Source organism: Pediculus humanus, genomic scaffold (assembly GCF_000006295.1).
Source record: "Pediculus humanus corporis 1103172107737 genomic scaffold, whole genome shotgun sequence".
Lineage (NCBI taxonomy): Eukaryota > Metazoa > Arthropoda > Insecta > Psocodea > Pediculidae > Pediculus > Pediculus humanus.
This window is the reverse complement of record NW_002987340.1, coordinates 564,717-590,335: the sequence shown is the minus strand read 5'-3', so window position 1 is coordinate 590,335 and position 25,619 is coordinate 564,717. Positions and strand designations below refer to the sequence as shown.

Here is a 25,619-nt window from a genome sequence, read left to right as displayed (position 1 = left end):
CTTTTTTTTATCTCATTCGACATTTATTTTAATACATATTATCATCATCATCATCATCATCATCATCATCATTATCATGAGTTATTTTATTGATTTTTTTTTTGTTCGAATTCAAATATTTAAACTAATAATAACTAACGAACTAATAAATGCGTATGGAAAACAAATGAGAAAAATCATTTTCTCTCTCTCTCTCTTCAGTTTTTTTAAAAAAAAAAAATTTGGACTATTTGTAAATGAATTATAATAAAATTTTATTTTTCACTTGAAAGCATTCGCTAACGAGTCATTTTTAAATTCTGGAACGAAATGGAAAAAAAAAAGAAAAACCTACAGGAAAAAAATACAATTTTCATTTTTTTTCCTTCTTATTATTAACGTGTCACTCTTTTTTTTTTTTTTGATGACTTTGTCACCGAAGGATTAGATTGTCAGAACCAGACAACTAAAAAAAAAAAAAAAACAACCGAAAAACAATAATAATAATAATAAATTTTATGTCCGTCCGTTCTCGTGGAAATAAAGAATAGGACCGATCCCTGGAAATTTTCTTTTTTAATTTCGATATCGATCAAAACTTTAAAAAAAATTCTTCTCCAGTTTAATAAAAAATCATTATTTTTTAAATAAAAAAAAATTTAACTTGGGGATGTTAAAAAAAAAAAAAAAAAAATTGAAAATTACTTTGAGATGTTCAAATTTCAAAAGAAAATCTTTTTTTCTTATTTTCCTCTTCTTAAATATTTTCAACAAGATTGTTTATTTTTTCTTAAGAAATAAAAAAAAAGGGAAAAAAAGGGAATAAAAAAAAAAAAGAACAAGAAGAAGGTAATGAGAAATGAAGGGAGGAATTAGACTCCTGATAATGAGAATACTGGAAAGAGAAGGAGAGAGAGAGAGGGAGAGAAAGAGAGAGAGGAGGAAAAAAAAACAACCGTTAAAAGAATCTCCCCCCTCAAGTCTTTGAATTGGGGGTGTGGGGGAAAAGGGGTTTAAGGGTGGCGGCTTCTTGGCCTGGATGTGCCTGCCTTCCTAACATTCTTCCCAACTCGATACTTTTTTAACACTGTTTTATATGCGAATTTTTTCCTTTTTTTTCCTTTTTCCTTTGGAAAAATATTATTATTATTATTATTACTATAAAATTATTAAAAAAAAAAAATAGCTTTTGGCATTTAATTTTTTTAAAATTTGTACAGATTTAAAAAATACGACCGCGTTTATATGTTATTTCCCTTTAAAAAAACAAGTAAGCGTTTACTTGTTCTCCACCTTGTTCCACCCTCATCCCGGGGGATGGGGGGGAAAAACGTTTTAAATTTCATGTAAAATTATCGGGGGAAAAAAAATTAATACGAAAATATATAAAATATTTAACTAAAAAAAAAATTGGGATGCGTGCGTTGAGTCCGTGGAAAGCGTGGGGTGTGTGGGGTGCGTGCGGGGGGTGCATGTAATTTTACATAATTACACTTAAATACAATAATATGATTAAAAAAAAATCAACGTGGCCGGTCATTGCGGTCAAATTTTAAAACCCGTTTAATTGTTATATATATTAAAATTTTCAGGTTTTTAACGGTTACGACCTGATAATTTTCTGGAAAATTCTAACCCGATTAATTGATAATATATATATATTTTCGAAGAATTAATTTTTCCATTAATTTATATAATCAATCTCATTAGTACTATTATTATTATTATTATCGTTATTTTTATTTCAAAGCACTCATTTATTTTTTTTTTCCGAACCCTGATAATCTGGTCGACCCCACATTGTTTGTCATTGTCCGAGTATTACAGTGAAGATAAAGCGATGATATAAAAATGGCGACGACGAAAACAATTATTGTAAAATAGGTTAAATATTATTATTATTATTATTAATCGAAACAAGATAGAAAACACGAAGGAAAGAACGACGACGACGACGACGTAAAATCGACGTCGTGAGAAACGAGAGAGATAAAAAATGATAGAAAATAAAAGTTTTAGAGAAGAACGAAAAAGATGGAAAGATGGTGATGAAGAAAGTGAGAGAGAGAGAGAGGGAGAAGGGAAAATAAGGAGGTTTTTGTGTGTGTGTGTGTGTAAGTGTGTGAATGCGTGTGTGGGAAGAATGGTGGCGGAAAAAGAAGAAGAAGAATAATGAGAATGAGAAGGAAGAGGACGAGGAATGAGGAAGGGGATCGAGGGGGAGGAGGAGGAGGAAGAAACTGAATCCCGGTTTCCGGTAACTCGGCTGCCTAAGAGAGAGAGAAACGCGTAATTTGAACAAATGACTTTGCCCGGTTTCAAAATTAGATTCTATTCTTACAACAGGGTTTCACTTGGAAAACGAGGGAAAATAAATAGATATCGTGTGCTATTGATAGCCTTTTTTTTCATCCCCCAACCCCCTTCCCAATCACCTGAGCCTAAATTTTTTTTTTTTATTCTTACAAAAATAAAAATAAGGGCAGGATTTTAAATTTTAAATAATTATTAATTATATGCCCGTATTTAATATTTTACAATAGTATTATTATTATTATTATTATTTTCATTTTCGTTTGTAAATTAAAATAAGAATGGGAAAAAAAAAGAAATGAAATGAAAAAAAAAGGAAATGAAAAATCTGGGAGAAAAAGCAATAAGGGATGATAAAAAAAAAAATGATGCAAGAGAAAAAAAAAGGGTTGAGGGGTTTGTTGTTGTCTCATTACTTTCTTACGATCAATAGCAGTTCTTTCCAAACACACACACATACACATGCACACATGCACGCACACGTACACGCACACGCACACTTACGGACGCACATGTGTTGCCTTCTGAAACGAGGGTAGTTTATTGAATTACCCGCTCATGGAGCAATTTCTTAACTGAGAAGAAAATAATTTTTACGTTTTTTCCTATTATTTTTTTTTTTACCAAATTTTTCTTTCGACACCGTTTGCGTGTACGTGTGCGTGCGCGAGTGCGTGAGTGAGTGCGTACATCGCGACATATTTAAATACATTCTCCTTCTTATTTTGGAGTAAGAAAAAATTAAATTTTTTTTTTTAAGTTGAGGGAGAATTTGCTTGCCACCCTTAAATAAGAAAATGAGAAAAAAAAAAAATGTCTCAAATATCAAAGACCAAACAACACGTTTCAGAAATCATTTAAACCCCCCTAAGAGTTTGAATTTTTCTTTTTTTTTTTTTTTCTTTCTCACTTTTCTTATTTTTCCTTTTTCATTTTCCTTTTTTTTTCTCTTTCTCTCTCTCTCTTTCTCCTTGCTTTTCTTGATGGAGTCACCCTCTCATTTTTTAATTCATTTAATTCGCCGTGGACGACTTGTCTCCGGATCTGTCGCAATTCTCCTCTTTATTTAATTCTTTTTTTTTTTTTTTCACCCTCGACGTTCATTTTTTACAATTTTTATATTTTCTATCTCTTTTCATTTCACAATATTCTTCTTCCCCCATCTTCTTCCCCATCTTCTTCTTCTTTTTTTTTTTCACACTAATGAGCATTTAACAGAAAATGTTTGATTTTGGATTGTTTGACATTTTTTCTTTTTGCTTCGCTTTTGTCGAAGAATCTTTTGCTTTCGTAATTGGAAAAAAAAAGAGAGAGAAAGAGTGAGAGAGCGAGAGTGAGAGAGTGAGAGGGGAAGATTGTGATGAAAAGGTGAAAATCAAAAAAGACAATTAATTATTTTAACTCCGTGAAAAAAAAAAAAAAAAAAATTTATTTTACTTTTTTTCCTTGATTTAAATTTTTTTTTTTTTTTTTTTTAAAAAAAAAAAAGACGCGCGTGCGCTTTTAATTTTATTATTTCGAAAATGAAAGATGGTTTTTACAAAATGGCTGAAAAATAAAAAGGAAAACTAGAAAATAATATAAATGAGATGATGGGACTTTTTAGACAATTACTTGACAAGAAATTAATGATAAAAATTATTTTCACTGAAAGTTTTCCACTATGGTCCCACCGCCACCACCATCAGCAATGTCCGTTCATCTCACCCTTCGACCATCTTTTTCCTTTTTTCCTTTGAATTTAAAATAAAGTAACCTTTATAAAAAAAACCTTGATGCGAAATCGATAATAATAATAAAAAAAGATTTTTAATTATCATTCACTTGTTTTTTTACTTTAAATAAATAAATTAAACTTATTATTATTATTATTTAACCGTCGGTATAATAAAAATAATAATGATGATGATTACTTTCGGAAAATCAATTTAATATTTTTTTTGGGGGGGCTTAGTATCATGGGTTTCCCCTTTTAATTTAATTTTTATATATATATTGTTTTATCGTTTCCATTTGTGACCGTCAGCGTCAGCTTGAAACATATGATTCGGTAAACGACGCCATTTTTTTTTTTTTTTATTTATGATTTATCATATATTTCCACATTTCTTATTGTTTTTAAAAATAACGTTATCATTGACGTAAACAATAACAATTCGAATATAAAAAAAAAAAAAGTTATTAAAATTCAACATTAAAAAAAAAAAAAAAGAAAATTCATTTTCATTCTAGTCGAGTTTGTTTTCTGTTGAATCAGTGCTAATCTTTTTTAATCTTAAAATTCCGTTAAATTAATTTGCTTTTTACGTTTAAAAAAAAGGATTAAACTAATCTTCTTCTTCTTTCTTTTTTTTTTTAAAGAAAAAGGAAAAAAAAATTTATATATTAAAAAAAAAAAGTATAAAAAGATTTAATGGTAGAAAGGGTTAAAATTAGAAATTATCGTCGTAGACAAACGACAACGACAACAATGACGACAACGACAAACAACAACAGCAACAACAACAATGGCGGCGACGACGACAACGACGCCTACGAGAAAGAAAACCCATTTTTGGGTGTTAGATTTTATTGATGACATCAGAAACATTTAATAAATTTCATTTCCGCTTTTTTTTTCTTTTTCGCGCGCGAGATTTAACTTCCGTTTTTCTTACCTCACCCTTATTATTATTATTCTTTCTTTTTCCTTTTTTTGTTTTTCTTCTTTCGGGATTATAATATCATCCAGATTTAAATACCTACTATTACCGTACCTGAGTAAAAAAAAAAAAGGAAAATTTTTTTTTTTTTTTTTTTTAAATGTAAAAAATCACGATTATCAAAAATCGTTTTTTTTTTCTTCTGCTTCTTCTTCTTCTTCTGCTTCCTCCTTTTTTTTTTTTTTATTTCCCTAACCAAACATTCATTTTGAATTCCTTAGTAAACAAATTCTGACAATTTGTCGAAACTTGTTGTCGCGCTTTTACACTCGAACAACCTTTTGGCTTTTTTTTTTCCTCTTTCTTCCTCCATTTTTTATTTACTCGGTTTTTTTTTCTTTTGCTTTATCGTTATTATTTGTTTATTTTTTATTTTCTATAAACATTTTATTGAAAAATGTTTTATCACGACGATAATAATAATAATCCAAAAGAAAAGGAAAAAAGAAAAAAAAAGGTTTTTATCATTGTGAATTTGGGTTTTGTAATTTTGTGAATATTTTATATTGAGTTTATATCGATCGAATAAGAAAAAGAATGATGATGATAATGATGATGATGATGATGATGATGATGATGATGAGTCCACACACTTGGCAGTTCCCAAGAAGAACCCTCATAAATGTAGATTAAGTGAATAGTAATTAATTATTGAACGCGTCTTGGCTCTTCTTCTTTTGGAAATCAAAATAGAAAATTTTCCTCTTTTTAAATTTTCTTTTTTTTTTCTTTCTTTCTCATTTATATATAATATATAAATTTTAAAACTTATACTATACATATATAATTTAAATAAAATAATCAATAATAATAATAATAATTAGTTATATATTTAATAATAAAAAAAAAAAGTTTTCGAATCCCTAAAAAAAAAAAAAAACATTTAACGTTAAAACTTGTTGATACGGATTTTATTTAATGTTATTTTCTTCTGCTATTTTTCCATTATCTAGATTAAAATTGTTCGTACGAGATTGTTTTTTTATTTGAACGGAAAAAGAAAGAAAATTTTTTTTTATTTTGTTTTACTCTCTTATACTTACAACAACAAAAACAAAAACATATCGATGTATGTTGGATTGTTAATTAATGTTATCATAACTAATTTATAAAAGGATTAAAATTTTATTTTTTTTTGTACATTTATAAAAAGAGAGAGAGAGAGATAATCTCCCTAAAGGCAATATAAGAACAACATTATACTGATAATAATAAACACATTCGTTCGTTTGTTTCTTCCTCTCAAGGGTTTTTCGATAAACAAGTTAAATGTATAACATTTGATTATGGAGGACAAAAGAAAAATAATATCGATCCATCAAAAGTAACAAAAATCGATTTTTCTGGAAAATCAATCAATTCTGGCATTTTCCCCGGAGTTTTTTAGTTCCAGGGAGAAACGAGGAGCCACCGCCTTTTATTATTTTCTCTTTCTTTTCCTTTGTCCAAAGTAAAATCTAATAAGAATTCAATTTTATTGAGTAAGGAAAATATTCAAGTTGATTATATTGAATTAGCCGCCGTTCCAGGCATCCGCTGGAGAGAGAGAGAGAGAGACATACACACACGCACACACAATCCTCCATCTACAAACTCTGGAATTTCACTTCATTAATTAAGCCATTTTCCATGAAAATTTATGCCCTCAGTGAAAATATTTTTCTCTTTCCACATTTCATCGTTTTTCATCTTTTTTTTTTTCTTTCTTTCCTTTTTTTTCTTTGCTTTTTTTTCGTCTGCTTTTCATTCTTTAGGGTAAAAAAAAAACAGAGATTTTTTTGTCTTGTTTTTTTTTAATAAATGTTAATCAAAGCGTTTTTTTTTTTTTTTTTAATAAAAAAAATAAATAGTTTTCACGATCCGAAAATTTTTTTAAAAATGATGATGATAATAATAATTAGGGGGGGAAGGAAAAAATTGTAACGGAAATTTTCCCTGAAAGCGAAACAGTTTCAATTTCTATGGAATTTGAGGGGACGTTAAAAAATTATAATAACGTTATATTGCACGACAATTGTTTACCGAAACTTCTGGAAATTTCATATACACATTCAAACACACATTTCCCCTCTCCCCCTCCTCCTCCTCTCGCCCCCCTTCCCGGTTGACAAAAAAAAGGAAATTTATTTATTTATCGGGAACGGATTAAAATTTTTTTTGAAATCATTTTTTTAGTATCATTCATATAAAACATTTTGTGTTCCCTAAGGAATTCGAGATGATAGAAAGAGAAAGGGTGGGAGGAAGGGAGAGAGGAAGAGGGAGAGAGGGGGTAAACCTGAAATAAAAAAAAAATTTTTTTTTTTTGTAGTTTAAATCGTGTTGAAGGAAAATAAAATAAAAAAAAATAAATTAAAAGAAATGAAATAAATTTTTTTTTTTTGTTTTTTGTTTTTTTCCGCTGTTGAAACAATTGCAATATGTTATGTTTTATGTTCGGAAAATGGGGATGAGAAAAAGAAGTTAAAACCAGAGGTTATTGCTTTTCTTTTCTTTTATTTTTTTTTATTGTTTTATCAGGACTTGTGATAAGACACCCCATGTTGATTTTCACCCTTCAAACATAAAAAAAAAATTTTTTTCTTTTTTTTTTTATTAAACATTTTTCAATGTTGTTGTTATCATCATCATCATCATCATTATTATTATTAATTAAATGAAACAAAAAAGAAAAATTTTTTTTTTTTTTTTATGTTGGTACACAGTTAAAAAAGAAAACTAACAAATAATAAATAATTATAAAGTTTTATTTGTCTATGTCACGATGGTTCTTCTTTCTTGGTTGACATAGAATTTTCTGACGTTCTCATTTCTTGATGAAACCCCCCGAGAAAATGAAACCGCAAAACTGAAAACTGTTACCAACTCGTAACAAGTTTTACTTTAAACTTAATTCTCTCTCTCTCTCTCTTGCATTTTCATCTTTTTTTTTTCTCATCGCTTTTTGTCTTATTGTGTTGTTTCTTTTCCCTGGATTCCTGTGCACTTTTTTACTTTTGCTCCTTTTAAAATATTTTATATATAAAACTCCGAGTAAAAAATTAAATAACGGGAGAGGGGGAAGAGGGGAAAGGGGGGGCAAAATTTTTCCCTTTAAATCGCATAAATAAATTTTTTTTTTTTTTTACTAATTGAAAACTTGCTAAATAAAAACGGAATCACGTTTATTGGTTTTTTTTTTTTGTCGCCATCAGGAAATCGTTAAATAAAAGAAATAAAAAAAAGCACGAAAAGCTTCTTCAGAAACAGAGAAGGAAATTTCGTTTGAGGAGATATAACGAAGTTATATCAACCCCAAAAGGTTTCTCTCGCCCCAGATGCGAGTCTTGTCACGTTGCGTTTTAAGTTTCGACAAAATTTTACTTTCTCTCTTTCTCTTTAACATTCCCCCTTATCATATCTTCTTTTTCTCTCTCATATTGTTTCTCTTTCTTCTTTTTGTCGCCTTCCCTCTCACCCATTTGGCATCACTCGTTTGCACCTTACGGTGGGCATTATTATTAGATTGACAACTTAACTTTTACCTCCCGAGGGATGTTCGTGTCTTGAAAACTTTTGGTTTTCAAAATCGTTTCTGACTTAAACCTAAAACTTTTATAAAATGTTTCTTTTTTTCTTATAAAAAATAAGAAAAATTTTTAACTGAAATTAACGATAAAAAAAAATCTCATAATGAATCCGCCATTTTTAAATTTTAAGAAATTTAAAAGAAAATATTTAAAATTAATGTTTAACTTATTTGAGATTTTTAAAAAAGCGTTAAAATAATTTTTATTCTCTTTTAATTAATAAAAAAGAGGCAAAAAGAGGGAAAAAAAGAGGCAAAAAAAGAGGAAAAAAGAGAGGAAGAAAAAAAAAGGAAAAAAACTTAAAATCCAGGAAAATAAATTAGAAAAAAGAAGCTTTTGAGTTGGTGAAAATATTTTATTATTTTGTTTTTTAGGAAGAAAAGAATTCATTTTCGCATTCCTCTTACAATGGACGGTAAAATCGGGTTGTTCAGAAGCCGGGGGGAGGGAAGGAAAAAAGGTTTTGTGGAACCGTATTCAAATTACCAAAGGAAACCAGGTCGAATGACCAGAGGGAAAATGAGATAGGTAACATTTAAAAGAACGTTTACCGAAAAGGGAAGATGAATAAAAAAAAAAAATGAAAATGAAAAATAAAAGAAAAAAGATCTTTTAGAAAACTAAATAAAAGAGAAGTCACATGAACCTTTTTTTAAAAAAAAAAAAAAGGTTTTCCAGAATAAAAAGTTTTTATTTTGGAGAAAAAAAAAGAGGAATCGAAAACCCTAAAAAGCTAGAAAAGTTTTTTTTTTTTTGACTTTTAATTTTTTTTTATTTTGATTTGAAGCGTCTCCTGTTAAAAAAAAAAAAAAAAAAAAACAGGAAAATTCTGAAAAACTATAAAAATTTTCCATTGATATTCAAATAGAAACAACAAAACAAAAACGTGTCCAAATGTGTTTTGTTACCCACGGGTTTCAACTTTTTCTTATTTCGGAAAAAAAAAAAAATTTTTTTTTCGTCCCTTCCCCTCCCAAAAAAAAAAAAAAATTTCCAGAATTTCCCCCACTCCTAAAAAAAAAAGAAAAAAGTCTAAAATTAACCAAAGGAGAAAATAAAAAAAAAAAAATTTTTTTTTTCAAATGAAAAACTGTATAATGATTAAAAAATAAAGAGAGAAAGAGAGAGAGAGAGAGAGAGAGAGAGAGAAAGGGAAAAAAAGGGGAAAGAAAAAAATAAAAATCCTTCGTCCAGCGTCTCAACATCCGTCTCTCTTTTTGAACGAATGTCCAGCGTCGCTCCAGGATACGAAGCAAGAGAGAGGAAAAAACTGGAGAAAAGAGAAGAAAGCTAAGCTCAAGGTATCGATTTTGACCCGGGGAAAGGGTAACTTTCTACACTTTCTATTTACACTTTACTTTTATTTAAAACTGTTTAGATAAAATTACAGGGAAATGGTCAAGCAGGAAGATGAATCAGAGGAGAAACAAAGAAGGACGGAGGAGGAGGAGGAGGTGGAAGAGTGAAAGGAAAAGGTTAGGAAAGAAAAAAGAGGAAGTACAAGTGCTTGCGTGCGTGCGTGCGTGTACGTGTGGGCGTGGGTGGAAGTGGTGGTAAAAAAAGGAAAAGGAAAAGGAGGAGGAGGGGGGGTGGCAGCCTACGGTTCGACCTTTTTAAAATTTTCCTTGAGATTTAAAACAGACGCGCGCAAAAAAAAAAAAACTTTGATTTTTTATTTTTACTTTTAAATTTTTATGAAAAAAAAAAATCAATAAAACTTTTTTTTTTTTTTTTATTTAAGTATGTACATAAAAAAAATAAAATAATAATAATAATAATAATAATAATAATAATAATAATAATAATAATAATAATAATAATAATAATAATAATACCTTTGGGTAAAATTAATAATAGAATATTTAGGAACTTAATTAAAGGGTAACAAGGATTTACACAAGCGAATTTCTCTAATTAAAATTTTCGCCCTTGGTCCTCTGCAATTTTAGAGTAAATGCAACAAACAACAACACATTGGAAAATTGCAACAAACTTTCATTTAACAGATTGCATATACACCTCTCTCTCTCTCTCACCTCTCACACATGTCTCTCTCTTTCCCCACCTTTTGCGGTTTTCATAGCAATGTCCCTTCATTTTTGCAAAAAATTTTTTTTTTTGAAAATCAGGGGCGGAAAAAAAAAATTAATTCATTTCAATCACTCGGAGTTTTTTTTTTTTTTTTTGAATCGATTTGAAAATTTTAAGGTGGTGCGAAATACGCACCCGCACGCACCCAAGCACCCACCCGCCCTCGTTTATAAAAGAGAAAAATAAATTGAGATAATAATAGGAAGGAAGGAAGAAAGAAAGGTTGGAAGGCCAAAGAACATTATTTTGTCTGAATGAATTAGAAAGCATCAACTTAAGGCCGGAAAAGAATGGCCTCATTTAAACGGACATTAAGGGTTGTAACTACCCTTATACGACAAGGAAATTGCTTTTACATTCGTTCTAGTGACTCTCAATCACTTAAAAAATAAATTAAACCTTTTTTTTTTCCTTTTTTTCCTTTTTTTTTTTTTTGTTTTTTCCATCCTCGAAATCTTTTCCTTTTTCCTACTCCTTTTTTTAAAAATATTTATTGTAATTTTATTTTTATTCCCTTTTCCCCGTTTAAAAAAAAATTTAAATTTATAAGGGGTTCCCCCTTCCCCCCTCCCCTTAAAATCTCTTATCAAAGGTACACGCGTGCAAGTGTTATCAAATATGACCTTTTTTACATAAAACAAAAAGAAAAAAAAAATTTTCTTTTTTTTTCGATTTTCCGCCTTTAAGCACTTTTAAAAATTAAATTTTCATAAAAAAGGCAGGGGGATGGAGAGGAGGGAGGGGATGGGAGGGGAGGGAGAAAAAGAAGGAGAAGAAGAAAGGAAAAAAAAAAAAAGTAAAGGCAATTACAAGAGATTAGGACAAGGCTCGTTAAGTCCTGTGTCGTGGGATATAATTTAAAAGTGAAGAATGAGGGAAAATAAATAAAAAAAAAAAAAAAAAAGTTTTTTAAAAAATACTTTAGCGTTTACACGCACACACGCACCCACTCTCGCAATTATTATTATTATTAATTGAAATTTATTAATAATTAAAATAATTTTTATTTATTTATTTATATTCGTTCGTAATCAATGTTGTTATAGTTGACATAAACGTGACAAAAAAAAAGAAAATTTTTTTTTCAGAAAATGAAAAGAAAAAGTCTCTCATTCTGCTGACCCGACAACAACACTATTGACACGCCGCATTGTTACGACACCTTCGGGGATAATTCATTCGAGGAATCGACTTGAATAAAACTCCCTTCCCCCTCCCCCCTCCCGAAAAAAAAAAAGAAAAGAATTTTTTAACAAAAAGCTAAACGAAAAAAAAATCATATTTTTTTTTTTTTAAAAAAAGTAACCAAAGAAAATGGCGGAAACGTTTAAAATTTCACGGTAAATAAAACCATTTTAAAAAAAAATTGACGACGTGAATTCAACGTCTTGACTGACCATTTTGGCTAATGTCAAAAACCTTTGTCCGTTTTTACTGTCCTAATAATTTCTAGAATCGTAAAGAATAAAAGGAACCTTTTACTTGAATGGTTTTTTTTCCTTTTGAATGATGATTATACGAAACGACCTTTTACGATTCATAAAGATTTTTCACTTTCCTTTGGGGAAAAACAAAGGAAAAACTAAACTTGAATAAAAACTTTTTTTCTTTCTTTAAAAAATTTTTTCTTTTTTTTTTTGGAGAAACCATCATCGAAAGCTACAAAAGTTGGAAAATAATTTAAGAATTTTCTTTTTCCTTTTTCCTTTCTTTCCTTTCATTTTCTTTATTTAATAAATTTCAATAATAAATAAATAAATAAAAATAGGAGGATGAAAACTTTATCTTATTAAAAAAAAACACCGTATCCGTTCGGGTAGGGTAAAAAAAAAAAATTAATAATAATAATAAAAAAAAAATAATACCACAGAAAAAAAAAATTTAAAAAGTCAGACAAGGAAGAGAGAGAAAGAGAGAGAGGGAGAAGGTGGAAATGAAAAAGAGGCTGCTGGTCGGGATTTAATTAAACCTTCGGGCGCCTGATGGATTGGCTTCCAATATAAAAACGAAGGAAGGAACGAATGAACGAACCTTCCTCAATTTCTCCCTTTCGATCTTGCACACGCACACACCCACCCTTAGTTAGTCTTTGGAATGTCTACATTGTTTTAAATTTTAATCTTTTAACAAGAAAAAATTTTTTTTTCTCCCCGATTTTATACATAAAATCTATAAATACATATATATAAATAATTAAAAAAAAAAAAAAAAAAACTAATTAAATTATAATTATTATGGCTCATCGGTTTTAATCAACATAAAAAGAAAGAAAGGATGTAACAAGAAAGAAGAAGGGAGAAGGGGGAGAGAGGGAGAGAGAGAGAGAGAAAATAATAAAAATGGAAGATGCAATAATGTTTTTTTTTCCAGTTAAGAAAATGAAAAAGTTTTTAAAAGTTATTTTTTAAATTAAACGTTCATTTTGTTTTTTAAATCCAAAAAAAGGAAAAAAAAAGGAAAAGGTTTATTCTCGCTTCGAAAAGGCCGCAGAAGGTTGGCAGCAACGCCAAGTGAAAAACGAAGAAAATAAAAAAAAATAAAAAAAAATTTTTTTTTTCTTTCTTTTATTCCACATCTTGATTTAAAGTAACTCCTTTCTTTTTCTTTTTCTTTCCCCCCTCCTCTTTCCCTCACCACGTCAACCTCTCCCCTTTCCCCCCGACAAACACACACACACACACACACAGCATCACACAGAGAGAAATCATCATCCCCTCTCCCTTCCTTCGCCTTCTCCATTTTCTCAGAAACAACATCTGTGTCTTTTTCTCATATTTTTCTTTTGTTCTTTAAGTGACAATTTGATGTCAGAGAAGGCGGTGGTGAATTTTTCTATTCAAATGTTTTTCACATTTTAAAATGAATAAAAAAAAAAAAATTTTCAACGGTGAACAAAAAATTTTTTTAATAAATAAATAATTTAAATTATTTTCAACGCGTATCTCGTTTTATTTATTTATTTATTTTAACAAATTCAAATAAAATAATATAAAAGATTTTAAGAAAATTCGAGAGAGAGAAAGAGAGGGGGAAGAGTAAAAACGGAGAGAGGAGGGGGATGGTGAGGGGGGAAAAACAAAGTTTTAATAAAAATTTTCGTTAGACAAAGTAATTAAAAATTACCAGTATGAGGCCCCGGGGAACTTTTTTAGGGGCTGATGCACCCCATCGCGCATCCACAAAAAAAAATCTTCTTAAAGTGCTAATCTTGTTTTTTTTTTGTACATTTTCTCACTTTTAAACCTTTTTTTGCTTTTTTTATAAGAAAAAGGGAGAAGGGGAGGAAAACTACAAATATTCATTATTTTTATTAATTTTTTCTTTTACTCTTTTATAAAAATTAACCGACGCCATATTTATTTAAATTTTATAAATAATAAAATATTATAAAGAAAAAATTATTATTATTATTATTATTGATTTATTATATAAGAATAAAGTTTAAAATTATCTGAATAAAAGGGTAAAGGAAATATATATGTGCGTGTGTGTAGATAGATAGAGAAAGGGGGAAGGGAGAGAGAAAGAGAGAGAAAGAAAGAAATAAAAAATAAGAGAAAATGGTTGAGAAAAAGGTTGAGAGGTGACCTAAGCAAAATACAAGAAGAAATTTATAAAAAAGGGTGAAAGAGGAACCGGCGACAATAAATCAAGACCGGGGATTTAATTAAATCTTCCATTGAAGTTGCCATTTGAAGCGAACAAAGTAAAGATGAAGAGAGAAAGAAAGAGAGGAAAACAGAGGCAGAGAGAGCGAGAGAGAAAAGGAAAAATGTATAAGGATGATGCGGATGGAAAAAAGAGGAGAAAATGTGACTCCCTCCGTTTGGACACTGGCAAAGATGAATCGCCTGGAGACGGGGAAAAAGGGAAAAATTTTCAAATCGAGATTGTTTCTGCCAGATTACCGGAAAATTAGAATTTGAAAATTTTCAAACAACAAACAAAAGGATGGAAAATATATTTTTAAAAAAATGGTCAAAACATTTTCATTTGTTTTATTTTTCCTGCTATTGTTGTTCTTGTTGTTGCACATTATTATTATTATAAAAAAAATTCGTCCCCCTTTTTTTTTTTTTAGTTAATTCTCCCCTCCGTGTTTTTCTTTTTTTACCTAGTCAGGGGCAGTAATTAAACAGCCTGTCAGCTGTTGAGATAATAAATTTTGAGAATTTTTAAAAAGAATCTTAGAAATTACGGGGAGAGAAAAAGGATTCAGAATTAAAATGAAAATTTGGAAAATTAATTTATGGTGAAAAATTCTTTCTTTTCGAAAGGGTTCGTTCGGCCACTTTTCCTTTTTTTTTGCCGGGGATTAGGGGGAAGGTGAGGAGGAGGAAGAGGTAGGACACGAGGACGAAAAGGGAGGAGAGCAAAAAAAAAAAAAAATTTTTTTTTGCCCCCCATACAACCTTTGAAATTTTTGAGATTTTATTTTTCCTTTTTTTCTTTTTTTTTTTTATTAATGATAACGATAATAATGATAAAACAATATTATTGATAACGAATGGTATTTTAATTAAATTAAAAAAAAAAAATTATCAATTTTATTATTATTGTTATTATTCCTCACCCTTAACAAAAAAAAAAAATTCCAGATGATAAAATTCACCGCTTTGGCCAAATGAAAACCCCTTCCCCCCGCAAAAAAAAAAGAAAAAAATTCTTAGCAAAAATTTTCTTCTTCTTCTTCCTCCCATAGGGCAATCCTCGTTTAACCTTTAACCTTTTCATTCTCCGACTCCGTTTTGGGGGGAAATAATTGTCTCCATCTGTGACAAAAAAAAAAAAAGAAAAAAAAACTCCTTAACGAAAATTTAGTACGGAATCGTAAAAATAAAAAGGAGGTTTAATTAAAATAAAAGAATAAAAACCTTCCATCGCCGCCATTTTTAAACTGAAAATTACGTATAAAATTTGGTAAAAAAAAAAGAAAGAAAAAGGAATAAAAAAAAAAGAAAAAAAAAGGTTTTTCTGGTTTCTCGCAATAAAAAAAAAAAAAATATTTTATTTGAAAATTTTCTTTTTTTTTCCTTTTCCTTTTCCTTTCCTTTCCTTTTTTTTTAATTAAAATAAAATATTTAAAAAAAAAAAAAAAGAAGGAAAATAATAATAATAATAATATTAACCTTATGTACTTTCATCCCTTTTATTTTTTTTTTAATTCTCCTCATAAAATTTTTTTTATGTACATTAATAATAATAATAATAGTTTTAAAATTGGTTTTAATTAATTAATTAATAATAATAATTATTATTTTTAAAATCAACTTGTTAATTGATTAAACTACGTCATTATTAGTATTATTATTATTATTATTATTATTATTATTATTATCACGTAATAAAATTATTTTTTTATATTTTTAAAAAAATCCGCCAAAATTTAAACGTGTAAGAAAACAATCTAAAGGTACGTTTAAATAATAAATATATATTTGAAATTCACAAAAAAAAAAAAAATGTTATCAGGAGAAAGTTTTTTAAAAAAAGGATGTTAAGGGTGAATAAAAACATTCGTTATGAGTTATTCGTGGGGGTGGTTTTCACCCCTTATATAGAATTTTTCTTAAATCTTTTACGGTCCGTTGCTATATAAGAGAGAAAAAAAAACCCGGTCATAAATGTTTGATATGTAAATCTTTCATGTATATACAAGTTTTTTTTCAATGGAAAAAAATGAGAGAGAGAGAGAGAGATGATTTTAAATCCCTTTTTTCCTTTTTTTCCTTTACTATTTTTTGGGGCCCCATCTTTTTATTTATTTATTTATTTATGTTTTTTTTTTAAACTTAAAATCAATACAAAAAAAAATTAAATTTAAAAAAAAAAAATGGTCGAGAATAAAATAAACTTTTTAGTTAATGAAAAGGTTTTTCTTTGCCTTTTTTCTTCCTTTTTTCCTTTTCCTTTTTTCCTTTCCGCAAGTTCACAATTTATATCTGTAATCAAGAAATTTTAATTTATTTCATTTTACCTAAAAACAAAAAAAGAGGCTAATTTTTATGTAAAAAAAAATAAGTAAAATTTTTTCCTCCTTCCCCCTCTTACCCCCTCTCTTCCCGACCATAATTTCCCCCTCCTCCTCCCTCTAAACAAAATAAAAAAGGAATTTTTTAATTTTATCAGCTCCAAAATTTTTTTTTTATTTTTTTTAAACCTTTTAACCTTTTAATTAAATTTGTTTTTATTTTCCTATTAATTAAAAAAAAAAAAAATTTATATAAAAATATTATTATTATTATTATTATTATTATTATTATATTGGTAAAATATGATTCGGGGAAAAAAAAAAAAATTTCAAACATCAAAAAATGAAATACGATTCATAAAGTGAGTTCGCAAGGGAAAAACAAAAAAAAAACTGCCTCTAAGGGTATTCAAAAAAAAAAAAAAAAAAAAAAAAAAAAAAAGGAAATGAGAAAAAAAAAATCCGGCGAAAGGAAAGAGGAGGAGGGATGCTGCGCAAAAGTTAAAAAAAAAAAAAGGAAAGAAGAATAAACGAAGGGAGAGGAAAGGAAATGGGAAAATAGAGTAACAAATTAGCTTTGTCTTCTTGAAATTATTGACATTGTTCGACGACCATTAGAAAAACCGAGAAAAACACGAGAAAAGAGAGAGAGAGAGATATCATGATTTTTTTAAAAAATATTACAAATGTTTTGTTTTATTTTATATGGTATGAGTATATAGAAAAGAATGCAAAACTAATTTCCGGTTTTATCGCGCGCGCTTTTTTTTTTTTTTTTTTAAATTCTCTTAAATCCCCAGAGTACAGAGAGTTCTTTTTAAAACTTTTTTTTTTCTACCAATTTATGTCTTTCGGTAAAAATTTTCTTTTCATATTTTTTCAAAAAAAAAAAGTGTTTTTATTGCAAATTTAAAACCAAAAGAAAAAAAAATTGGGAAAATGTTTTTTGAAAGAGAGAGAGTTAAAAAGTCAGGAGAGGAAAAATGGTTGCTTCAGAAGATGAAGAAGAAAAAGTGAAAACTAAAAAGAGAGTAAGAGGGGTTGGTTGAAAGATTTTTCGAAAATTTAAGGGTGGAAAAAATGAAGGGAATTGAAATTTTGAAAGGTTTAATTAATTTCAAGTGGTTTACTTTGCCCTTTGCCTTCGTATTTTCCGACTTTCTCGCCCTATTCTTATGGAGAAAAAAAAAAACCTTTTTTCACTTCCTTTTCACCTTTTTAGACTCTCTCTCTCTCTCTCTCCTTTTGCTTCCTGCGGTGCCTTTAAGGCCTTTCACTCATCATTATATTAACGTATTCTATATACTTTATAATTTTTACTAATTCTATTTTATATTAATTATTAACAAGTTTTCAATTACTTTAATTCAACTTCATTAACAATTTTCATCACGTTTATCTTTTTCTTCTTCTCCTTTTATTTATTTAAAAAAAAAAAAACAAAATAAAATGAGCCATCCGAGGTAGAGGGAGAAGGGGAAGGAAGGAGGAAGAAAATCATTTTTAAAAAATTATGATAATCGTGTACGAAAAACGAGCGATAAAATTTAAATTTCGCGGTAAAAAAATTTTTGTTTTTTTTTTTTCTGGGTATTTAAACGGGAGGGAGCAAAATGAAAATTTCTGAACGTACCCTACTGCGTGTGACGTGTCACGGTTGTAAAAGAAAAATTATTAGTAAATATACAAATATATATAAAAGTAAAATTTTTTCATCGTAGCAAAAAAAAAAAAAAATTAAAGAAATTAAAAATGTGAGTGAGAGAATTTTCCTCTCCCTCTCTTCCTTCCTTCCCTTCTTCCATTTTTTTCCCACATAATTCAATGTCTAGTTAAAAGCGAATTTTTTTTCATTTATTCCCTCGACTTTTGCGCAGATCTGCGGTTTTTTCTCAGTGCCCACCTTTTCCTAAAGAGTTTGTCCAAAGAAAGTGTTACTGAGTTTTAGCTTAGAGTTGATTGGTTGCGGTTAAAGGTGAAAACCGCAAAAGAGGGGGGAGAAAATAGAAAAAAGCAAAAAAGGGATGGCATGTGACATAAAGTTCTTTGCCGATACGTTCTTTTACTTTTTTTTTTTTTTTTTTTTTGATTGACGCGACCCACACCCTCGTGTCAAAAAATTTCTTTTTTGTTTTGAATAATAATATCCAATAAATGATTTTCAATTCTTGTTTGACATGAAAAAAAAAACAACAACTCTTTTTTAATAATAATAATAATAAAAAAGAGAAAGAAATAGATAATGGAGGGGGAAAGAAAGAGAGAGAACATAAATAAACAAAATTTAACTTTGTTCGATTTAAAATATGTATTTAATAATTACTTCCGCAAAATGGAAACGAGAAACAACAAACATATGACGACAGAATTTTAAGAATTGGAAAGGGGAAGGGGAGCAAGGCAGTGAGGGAGGAAAAGGAAGGAAGGAATAGGGCATTAAGGTGAAATTGAAAACCGAAAAAGAGAAAACAGGTCTCGGTATGGAAAATGGGAGAAAAGAGATGAATTTAAAAAGAAAGAATTCTAAAAGAGAGAGAGAGAGAGAGAGAGAGGGAGAGAGAAAGAGTGAGAGAGAAGAATAAAGAAGGTGGAAAAGGTTTAGTCAGATAATTCACTCAAGATTTTATCCTTAGAATTATAATGAAAATGTGAGAACATTAACCAGAGTAGGAAAGTGATTATGTATGCATGCGATCCAACCCTTTAACGAGGGAGGAAATACGGGTTCAGGACCGTATGCAGTCTCTCTCTCTTATTTTCCCTAATGATATCTATTTAAATTTTTTATATAATTTCACTGCGTCAAAGGATTAAAATAAAAAAATAAAAAACTCAAAAAATAAAAGAGGAAAAAATCTCAAATTGGGGGGATTCCATATTGATGAAAATTTTGGTAGATCGATAAAAACCGCCATGTCGATAATAATAACAATAATAATAATAATGATTCATTTTAGGCATAAATTATTACAATTTAAATTTGTGATATTTTCATTTAAAATAACAAATTAATTTAAAAAAAGAAAAGAAAAGAAAAGAAAAATGGTGGATGTTCGGAGCCCTTTAGTTTTTTAACTTTTTCTTCCTTTTGTTTTTTTTTCCTTTTTTTTTCTTATAAACTTCCCGAGTTTCTTTACTTTTTTTTTTTTATTTCTTTCTCCCTCTTCTGCTTTCTTTCGAGAATTCTTTTTCTTATTTTTTAATACTTTTTTGTAAGTGATAAAAGTCCTCGGGTGCGGCGCTCCTAGTCGGTTTTACTTTCTTTTTTATAATTTTTAACTTTCTTTTCTTTCCTTCAGATGGCGGACAGGGAAACATTTAAGATTTTTTTCTTTTTAACAAAAAAAAGGAAAAGGAAAAGGAAAAAAAAACTAGAAGAAAAATTCAAAGAAAACGGAAACGAGAAAGAAAAAAAAGCGCGCGCACAAAAATAAGGAAAAAACTTTTTTTAAAAGTTTTTTTTTGCTAAAAAAACTACGACGTCACGAAGAAAACCGACAAAACTTTTCTTAGAAATTTACAAAACGTTTTCTTTTATTTTCTTTTAGAAAAATAAATAAATGAAAACTTACCAAGGTTGTGTGTTTGTTTAAATTTCAAATAATGTTAATCATTTGAATCCAAAGAATTTTTAAGTTTTTCTTCTCCATCATTTTCTCCGTTTTCTCCATTTTTAAATTTTTTTTCCAAAAAATATTTTAGTCAAATTGGCATCCATTTTGTTTTTTTTTGTTGACCTATTTTTTAAAAACAAAGAAACTGAAAAACGTTGATTAACCAAAAATAAAAAAAATAAAAATAAATTTTTTTTTTTCCCTCTTGAAATTAATTAAATTTTATCCCGAAAAAAAACACAACAAAATATTTTTTTTATTTTACCCTTTTACTCTCACTACCGATTTTAATAATTTTCTCTCTCCTCCCTCCCCTCTCCCACATACCTCCACCCCACTTTTATTAATTATTGATAAACAAAAAATAATAATAATAATAATAATAATAATAGTTTTGAATTTTTCTCGAAAGCGTCGGTAATTTTAAAAAATTATTTCTCTTTTTTTATCCACACTTATTTTACCCTTTAAAACTATTATTATTATTATTATTACTCGCATAATAAATTATTAACGATAATATAAATAATAATAATAATTTCTTATTTTTATCATCTTTTCGTAAATGGAAATTTATCGCCAAAAATAAAAAATAAAAATAAAAAATAAAATTATAATTTACTCGTGGAAAATAATGATTATTATTAAATATTCACAAAAACAATAATAATAATAATAATAAATAAAATGAATGACGTATGTTGACTCCTCGTTATTTATTAAAAAAAAACCGGTTAATAATATTAATAAATAAATAAATAAATATTTACTATTATACTTTCTGCCTCTTTAATTTTCTTTATTATTATTATTATTAAATATTTTTTTCCGCGTGTGTGATTTATATAATATATTTTCGCAAATAAAAAATCAAACATAATAATAATAATAATAATAATAAGGAAAATAATAATACAACAAAAGGGAGAGGGAACAAACAAAAGAAAAGAAGCAGAAGAAAATAAAAAATCGATTTTATAAATTCTATATTTTAACGAGCATCCCCTATTTTATTATATTCATCATCAAAAGTCTTTTTCACCTACTACCATTCACGATAATAATAATAATAATAATAATTAGATAGATAGATAAATATATCAGTCGACTGATCTTCTTTATTTATTTCTTTTTCTTAATACAAAAACTCTAAAATTAAATTTCTTTTTCATAAAATAAAATTTGGTAAGAAAAAAAAAAATCTTTTGTTTAAAAACTTTTTCTTTAATTATTATTATTATTATTATTAATATTTATGCGAGCAAATAATATTTTTTCCCTCTTATAAAAATGAAACAAAAGAAAAAAATTATGTTTGGTAACTACGAAATTTTCTAAGTAACATCAAAGAAAACGGAGAAAAATAAAACAAAACGAAAAAACAAAGAAAACAAAACATTTTTCCAACGGTAAGAAAGTCGTTATCGAAGGAGTTATGTGGCACATCACCAACACCACCACCACCACCACACACCATCACCAACGTCATAAATAACCACCCTATTACCCTTTTAATATGGCCTCCAAACCCCCGAAGAATCCGCGGCCGAATGCACGGTTCTTTGCACCCCCGAACCCAAACGGGTTTGATCGTCAGAATTTTGTCTCTGGTTAAGATGATCCATAACATTCTGTAAATCTTGATCCGTAGCAGACGAATGATGGTGATGATGATGGTGATGAAGGTGATGAAATTGAGCGTGATTTTGATTAGCGGCATTGTACAGTTGGGAATATAACAAAGATGCCGGTAAAACGGGAGTCCCGAGATAAAGGTTACTTCCCGAACTTGAATATTGTGAAAATGAACCGGCGGCAGAGCAAGAAAAAGAATTTGAAGAATTCGTATTCCCACCGAGAAGATCATCTCCGACGGGACTTTCTCCTGCTGAAGAATCCGATAACGATCTTGTACCTAATCCGTAATCGGATGAATTCGGATACCTAGGCACTAAAAGCCCGCTATTAGAAGAATTGGAAGATGTTCTTTCCGATTGCTGTTGATTTATTTGATTCTGATGTTGATGAGATGAAACTAAACCGCCCAACTGTTGTTCTAAATCTCCTACAACATTGAGACTCCCACCTGATCCCGTCGTCGTGTCTGGCAATACTGGAAACCAGAACTCACCGTTATCTCTCTCTCTCTCCAAGAATTTTTCCCCTTGTTCTCACCCGACATAAAGATAAATATAATTTATACTCACGTGAACTAACGGCCGTTGAAGAACCAAAACCTTCGTGTCCGACTGGAGTTTGTTCACCCGACGTTGCAAAACCTAAAGAAGGATTAAAACTTCCGGTTCCGCAGCTACTCAAAGCCCCCGAGCCTAAATATGAAGTGTAAGGTGTGGCAGCACTGTATCCCCAATGTGCATTTCCGGTGCTGAGACCAAATTGCGACATGTCTGGAAAAAATATAAAAAAATTTTTCATAACATTTTATAAAACAAATCCTACGGCGCTACAAAAAATAAGAAGAAACTACTGAAATGTTTTCCCATTTAAAATTTTTAACTAATGAATTGTTATTTTTAATAATAATAATAATAATAAAAAATGTGAAACATGAAATATTATTAAATTAACTAAAAAATAAAATAATATAAAATATTAGTTTTATAATTAAGTTAAAAATTTAAATTTTATATATTTTGAATCAAATAACAATAATTTTAGTAAACGTAAAATGATTGACATATTCATAATTAAAATATTGATGATATTAGACATTTTATAATTCTTAAGACAAAGGTTTTTCCTCATAAGTATGCAATGATATTATTTCTATCGTGTCAATCATGACTTTTTCTTTTTGTTTTTTCAACGTATTCTCGCAAATTTTTTTTTTTTGTAAATTCTATTGACACGTTAATAAAAATTTATTATTATCAACAAATAGAAAATTATTAAAATGAAAAGAAAAACAAAATTTTATTGTTTGATTTGCTCCATGTTCACCTGTGCAAGCACGACTCAACTTTTTTTTTTTTTAAATTATTATTTTCCCTCATAACACGAATTTATTTATTAATAATAATAATAATAATAAAGGTTCGATAAGGGAAGTCAAATTTAAAAACATGTAATAATAAAAAATTTATGAATGAAAATGAGGAGGAATTTTAAAACTCATCCCATAAAAAATGGTTTTTTTAAAAAAAAAAATTCTTTTTTGTGCAATCATAAAGAGAATGCGGCATTGCTTTTTTTTTTTTTTGGGGTACCTGCCCTTCGGCTTTCGCTTTTTATCGAATTTTCCTCTTTCACCGATATACATACATGCAAAAAAAAAAAAATAAAACGAGAGAGGGTTGAATGGCAAATTAAAAAAAAAATATATATTTAATAATTTTCCGTGGCGGCGTTCGTTGTTGTTTTGTAAAAAATGAAAAAAAGAATTTTTCATCTGTTTTAATATATTTTAATATTTTTGTTTCACGGTTTGAAAAATATATATTTAAATTTATTTTTCCTTATATTAATTGTTTATTCAAAAATAATAATTAAAAAAAATTTTCCCCCTTTTTTTCTCCCTTTTTTTTTTTTATTAAAACAACGCGAAACGGATATGCATCGTAAATAAAATAAAAATAAAAATAATAATAATAATAATAAATGCTTACTTTGGCAATTAGGCATTGCAGGCATTCTGAAGGCTAAAGGATCGGCAGTTCTTTGTAGGGGATCCAAAGGATTTCCAAAATGTCCTCCTATGAATGGTCGCTGACCGAAAGCAAAGGCATGAAATTGTTGTTGTTGCCCTAAAAGAGAAATCACTTCAATGAAAAGGGGAATGCAGGCTGTTCCATAACAATTTGATTGATTGACCGACAGAAAAAGAGAGAGAGAGAGAGAGAGAAAATAATTGTTACGAAAAGAAAAAAAAAAAATTTTTAAATTAAAACTTGCATTATATTTTGGCAACTGAAATATCATAAGTCAACTTGGGGTCTCGGATACGCCATTAAAACCCCCATAACCTGTCTACTTGTAATTATTTATTGTCTATTTTCCATTTTCTTCATTACAATATTTCTTTTCTATATTTATTTATTCTTTGTATGAATTTTACCAGAAACTTCTTTTATTTGCCTCCTTTATCATTTTCTCTGCCTAAAATGCCAGAATACAACTACAACTGCTATTTAAAAATTTTCTAAAATTTTGTAAAATTTTCTGTAAGACTTTAAAACGTAAGGGTATAAGGGAATAATGATTAATTATTGTAATAACGTGAAAATATTTCTCATGACAGGAGTCGTTCGTTTCTTATTTAAAACAAAAGTAAAAATAATACTTTTAATATTGTTGCGGCGGTGACAGAACTTTAAATTTATATAAATATCTACGCATTTCACTAAAACTATAATAATAATATATTTCTTTCCTTTTATTTTTCTCTTTCACCTGAATTTAAAAAAAATAAAATAAAAAAGCAAACAAACAAACAAAAAACCATGTTTTTCATTTATGTATATACGAAAAATAATTTTTTTTTTTATACAAGTTAAAAAATTATTGATTAATTAAAAGAAATTTGTGCCTACAGGAAATTAGTAAAGCATTGTCAGAATTTTGCTGAGATAGCTGTAAAATAAAAGATTTCCAGCATGCAGAGGAAAAGAGAGAGAAAGAGAAATGGAAAGAGAGAAAGAAATTGTCCAGCAAAATATTTTCTTCAAAAAAAAAATATAAAAAGAAATATATAGTCATAGGGAAAACGTTTGATATTCAAATTCTTTTTACGTTCACACAAATTTATTATAAAAAGACCTACTATCCTTATATAATAATAATTATAATGATAAACAATTTATGTGAAAATTTTAACGGAATCATGAGATACACAGCATCTGGTTCTGCGGTTTGGACTCACTCGGCAACTTTAACGTGGCTCCCCTGAAACTATCTTTTTTACCCTTAAAAATTATTTTTCTCTTCTTTTGCTGTTGGAAGAGACGACGTAAAACCTTTTAATCCTGAAAAAACTTTTCTTTTTTTTTACATACAAACCTTTGTATATACACTCACATATATGGATTCGCGCACGCACAAACACACACGGACGTTTACTTAGGTATGTATTCCAAAAATTCTTTTCCAGCCCCCCCCTCCCCGGTTTTTAAACAAAAATTTTTTCTTTAGTTTCAAAAAAAAAATTGTTTTTTTAAATTTTTTCTCTCTCTCTTTTTCTCCGCCGCCATTTCGTTGTTTGATCAACCTCCACGCAATAAAATTTAAATCAAAAAAAAAAATTTTCCGAGGAAAAAATTATGAATCGGAATAAAAATAATATAGAAAAATGGCGGCGAATCATAATTGTTTTTAGTATTATCCAAATTTTAACCTTTGACTTTATTTATATCAAATCAAACTA

General features: G+C 28.4%; 1 protein-coding gene across 1 annotated transcript; it reads right to left on the bottom strand.

Moving 5' to 3' along the window:
* Positions 1-21,750: 21,750 nt before the first annotated feature.
* Phum_PHUM333330 (uncharacterized protein) lies at positions 21,751-24,178 on the bottom strand (the record flags this gene model as incomplete). Its single annotated transcript, XM_002427579.1, has 4 exons — positions 21,751-22,352; positions 22,447-22,647; positions 23,866-24,003; positions 24,148-24,178. 4 exons carry the CDS (start codon positions 24,176-24,178, stop codon positions 21,751-21,753), a joined length of 972 nt encoding a protein of 323 aa, XP_002427624.1.
* Between the last annotated feature and the right edge of the window lie 1,441 nt (positions 24,179-25,619).